At 35.3% G+C, this 5,269-nt stretch overlaps 1 protein-coding gene across 1 annotated transcript; it reads right to left on the bottom strand.

The window, feature by feature from the left end:
• On the bottom strand, positions 1,603-4,289 carry LOC107614099. Its single transcript, XM_016316330.2, has 4 exons — positions 3,478-4,289; positions 3,295-3,358; positions 2,351-2,458; positions 1,603-1,916 (listed from the first exon to the last, which is right to left on the bottom strand). Exons 2-4 carry the CDS (start codon positions 3,343-3,345, stop codon positions 1,749-1,751), a joined length of 327 nt encoding a protein of 108 aa, XP_016171816.1. The 5' UTR covers positions 3,346-3,358; positions 3,478-4,289; the 3' UTR covers positions 1,603-1,748.

Below are 5,269 nucleotides of genomic sequence, written 5' to 3'. Positions count from 1 at the left end.
CGCCAAAGTCTAGGCGTGGCATGCCAAGTCTCAACCCCATAGAAGAAAGAATGGTGCAACTTCATGGGCGTGCTCGAAGGCGTGGCACGCCAGGGTTTCCTTCACAATGGGTGTGACATGCCAGTTCATTTGTCCAGAGAAGAAGAATGGAAAGTCACCATGGGCATGGCACGCCAAGTCTTGGGCATGGCACAGCAGTTCACTATTTCAGAGGACTAAGAAGCAAGCAGCATAATGGCGTGGCACGCCAGTTCTAAATTTCAGAGAATGAGGAAAAGAGCATCACTATGGGTGTGCCACTTGGTACTTTGGGCATGGCACGCCAGGCTTAAGAACTTGGAAAAAGAGAATGGGCGTGCTCGAAGGCATGGCATGCCCAACCCTCATCATGGGCGTGCCACTTGGTACCTTGGGTGTGGCACGCCAAGTCAATACAATGGGCGTGCACTCTTACGTGCCACGCCACTCACACGCCACCAATGAGATATTATTTTCTTTTGTTTTAAGTGTAATTTCTTTTATTTTATTTGTAATTTCTTATTTCTAGATTTAGGAGTAGTATAAGTACCCCTTAAAGGGTACTGAGAAAAGGATCTGAGATCCCATCATCTAAGTTTTGCTTACTTTTACTTTCATTCCATCTCTTGTATTTTCTCTGAGCTATAAGCAGCTAAACTCCCTCTCATTGGGGGAGGGAGCGTTGATGTACTTGATGGATCAATAGAATTTGAGTTTCTTCTTCTCTTCATCTCTCTTGATTTACTAGAAAGCATTTTGTTCTGCATTCAAGTATTCAATCATCTTGGAAAAGAGGTTGAATACTCATGGATACCATATGAACCTTGGAAAGGAATCATGGAGTCATGCTTGAAATCCTTTCTCATAATTGGGTAGATCTGGGTTTTGGGACTGGGTAAATGTGACACTAGATCTACTACAACAAATTTAGGCTGAGGCAACCTTTTAAAAATGTTGCCTATAATAAGAAAAAGTGTTGCCTTTGATGAAAGGTAACACTTTCCAACAAAACACAACGCTTTTTAGGGGGTTGGCTATACGGTCGTTACCTTTGGTCTAAGGCAACGCTTTTGTGTATCAAAGAGAACCCTTTTTATAACAACCTTAAAAAGATGTTGCCTTTTCTACAAAAAAAAAACAACTCTACGAAAGGGTTGCCTTAGAGCACCCAAAGACAACGCTTTAGATAAGACTTTATGGCAACACCTTTTACGAGTTGTATTTTTTAATACATAAAGCAACACTTGTCCAATTTTTTTTTTAAGTTGCCTTTCATATACCTAAGGCAACACTTGTATAATTTTTTTCTGGTTGTTTTTTTATATACCTAAAGCAACACTCCAGAATTTTTTAAGTTGCCTTTTTCATAGACCTAAAGCAACACTTATCTAAGTTTATTTGCAGTTGTCTTTTTCTAATACCTAAAGCAACACCTTATTGAGTTTTTCTTAGATTTTTTTATATCTAAAGCAATATATTTTTTATCTTTGTTAAATTTATATGATATTTAAAGGATATATAGCATACACTAACAATATTTAAATATTTAAATATTTAAATTCAATTTAATCAATATAGGGAGAATAAGCTAATAATATATATTACATATATATAAAAAGGTCTTCCAAGTATCAATTAACATACTTGTTAAGTTACCATGTCAAATAAATAATAAACATAAGTAAACAAAATACATGTTTTTCTCATGATGAAATTGAACAAAAAAAAAATTAGTTTTTCCATTTGAAACCAAAAAGACTTTGTGTTTCACCATTGTGCCAACAGTCGCCTTTATCTCTTCCAAAACATCGAACTCTTTCTGGATTCTCTTTACCAAACACTTTTTGAAATACATTACTAGGAGTTTCTCCAGCTTCATGGAGATCATCAAGTTTATCCTATACATACAAATAGTGAGATGCCTATTTTTAGTGATAATATTTCAATGAAATAATGCTCAATTTAATGATAAAAAGATTAGAGCGGCAAATTGGTTCTCCTAAAAAAAAATCATAGTTATGCTAGTCATTCTATCATCTAGATAATCACATGTCATAGATCATTATGAGCCTTATAATATTCACAAAATAGCCATAAAACAGCAACTCAAACAGCAACCATGACAACCATAAAACAGCCATAAAGTAGCAACTAAAGTAGCAACCACGACAACCATAAAACAACCACCATAACAGCCATAAAACAACAACCATGACAGCCACAAAGTAGCAAATAAAACAGCAACCACAATAGCCATAAAACAGCAACGAAAACAACAACCATGACAGCCATAAAATAGCAACTAAAACAAGAAAATTATAGACTAACTTACAATAACAACTTGTGTTTCTACATCAAGTGTTTTCCCTTTTAGTCCATTCCGAGTTGCAACAAACATTTTAGCTTGATTTGGCTCCTCTTTGTTCTCTTTTTTCTCACGCTACATGCCAATATGGCAATTATAAAGTTATAACATACTAAAATTAGGTAAAAATCATTGAGTAGAGAATTTTTACTCAAACGTGACCTTACCAAATCAACACGTACTCTTGCAAAAATAAAGGTTGATATAAAAACGACAAGAGGCAACACACACATGTACAATGCAGATTAAACACATACACTTAGATATAATGTATAATATTTTATTGGTTAAGCTAAGGTTGAAGAATCAGATAGAAGCAACTAGCAGGTAGCATCGTCATTGATTCATAGATATTCTCAGCACCACATTGGTAGCTTAGTTAGGTTTGAGTGACAGGTGTGTGGCATGGACATGTTCATGCACTAGTATGTATCACCATTTAGCACCACACAATTAACTAATTTTTCATACCAAAATTTTAAACCTTATATAATGTAAATTTTGCTCTGTATGGTGGATTCAGCATAATTATAACTTATAAAAGTGTGTTAGTTATTTGTTGGAGGATTCTAAGACGGGTTATACAGCAAATCCAAACTAATCATAAGAAAAGAAAAGATCCATTCATCAAAAATCAGTTTTGCAATTTTTATTACTAATTTTTTAATTCTCTCATAAACTTTTACCATGACATATGACAAGGTCATATCAACAAATCTCTGAGAAAGGAATTAACTTAAAATAATCTCTTAGGATCAAGACTTAAAACACACTAAATACACCAGACTACTATATTTAACATGATAAAGGAATTAACTTTGCAAAACTAATGTATACATCCAATCCATTAACAATATAAATACATGAAAAGAAAAAACACTACACAAAATAAGTTCACATTGATTACTCACATCGAAGGAGCTTGAAGCAGGCAATAAGCAAGAAAAGCAGCAATCATTCATTGCCCATATACCCCTACAGAGAAACAATTTTGTGGTCATTTAGCATATTTTACAAGGAAGTAAAAATTTAACAAAGCAACATGATCATCAAATGTCAAATACTAAATCTTTTAATAGAATTGACAATATTACCATATGCATCTCTTTCTGGATCAAGTGCCCCATTTGCCCAACTAGCACATTTATTCGGCTATACTTCAATGGATAAAATTTGCTTTTGTGCTATTGGCTACCGGCTGACTGAATCTGTGATCATGCCCCTTCTTGTTTATTGTTCTGATTATATAAAATAGAAAATTTATTACACAAACAATCAGTGACACTAATCGTTACTATAAATCACTGGCAATCATTGACACCTAAAGATTTGCATCGCGTTGAAACGCTCTTGTGGAGCACTTAAGAGAAATTTTTCCTCTACTATACACCTCAACAGTTAAGGTATAGCACATAGAATGATTTTCTACACTTGATGGCAGCAACTAGTAACTAGCAACTAGCAATTGCTAGAGGCAAAAGCGAGCAACAAGACAATGAGTAAAAGAACTTATTGAAGACAACAATAGATTTTATTTCAAACTCAATAGTTCAAAATCCTCGAGAAATAACAGCACAGATTGGGAAGGATAAAAATGCTAAATATATAGATATCACGGAATTATCGGCGAGTAACATCTTTTTCTTCATCCCCTGACAATCAGCAATGCAAACCCAGAATTGTTGCACAATCATGGATCATATTCGAGCATCAAAGCCGATAACTCCTCCCCCTTCTCCTTTCCTTCCACCTGCAACAAACAAAAGTCTCATGATTCATGCCTATCTCTGAATATGCTAAGAGCAAGAAAAGGGGAAAGGATCAGAGGGGACACCCATTTGGGAACTCTTACAAATAATATTTCAGAAAAAAACAAATTCTTTTTCAAGTAATATATATATATATATATAACCCTAAGAAAAATGCAGAAAAATTAAAAAATCCTAAGAAGTAACAATTAGAACCATGAAAAATTCAGAAAAGTTGTAATAAAACCCCTAAAATCAGAATTATCAAAAAGTCCCAAAAATTAAGATTCAATGCATTCAAAAATTCTATTTTCATACTAAAATTCAGAAAATCCCAATCTTCATTCACAATCAATGCATTCAGAAATTTTATTCCTTAGTAAAATTCAGAAGCTTTCTTACCAATACGTAGAGGAGAAGGAAGGGGTTCCAGCTGTGTGTAGTGTTGTCAAAGCTTGCGAAGAGGAGGAGGCGAGACAGGGAAAGAAGAGGAAGAAGGAGAAGGAGAGGGGTTTCTCGAAGATGACTGCGTACGTGGAGCCGAGACAGGAGGAGGAGGAGCCGTGGAGCAGCGCCCGTGGAGGAGAGCAACATGCCGACGCCCGTGGAGGAGAGCAACGTGCCGACGCCCTTGGAGGAGAGCAACGTGCCAACGCCGTGGAAGGGAGCACCGCGCCGTCACCGTTTGGGGTGGATAGCACTGCGATCGAGAGCTGCGATCGTCGTGGAGGAGAGCCACAATCGTGGAGGGTTTGTGGACGCCGTTTGGGGTTGGTTTCAAATGTTAGGGTTACGGTAGTGAAAACTGATGAAGCAATAAGTGATGAACTGAAGCAATATAATCATGCCTTTTCTTTTTATTTTTTTAAGTTATTTGATTAGGAAATAATTGGTAGCAAGATGATTAAAAGTTTCCTTCTATAATTTTTAACTGTGAATAATTTTAGGCAACATTTTATAAATGTTATTTATTCAATTTTTTTTATAACTTTTATGAAATGTTGCATTTTTATTTAAAAATGTTGTCTTAAATGTTTTATATTGTAACATTTTTTGAGTGTTGCTTTAGATATCAAAAACAACAATTTTTGTGGGTGGCCAAAACTTTGGTTATCTTTGCCTTACTCAAAGGCAACTC

This window comes from Arachis ipaensis, chromosome B08, assembly GCF_000816755.2.
Source record: "Arachis ipaensis cultivar K30076 chromosome B08, Araip1.1, whole genome shotgun sequence".
Taxonomy (NCBI): domain Eukaryota; kingdom Viridiplantae; phylum Streptophyta; class Magnoliopsida; order Fabales; family Fabaceae; genus Arachis; species Arachis ipaensis.
The sequence above is the reverse complement of the archived record's forward strand: the minus strand, read 5'-3'. Positions and strand labels throughout refer to the sequence as shown.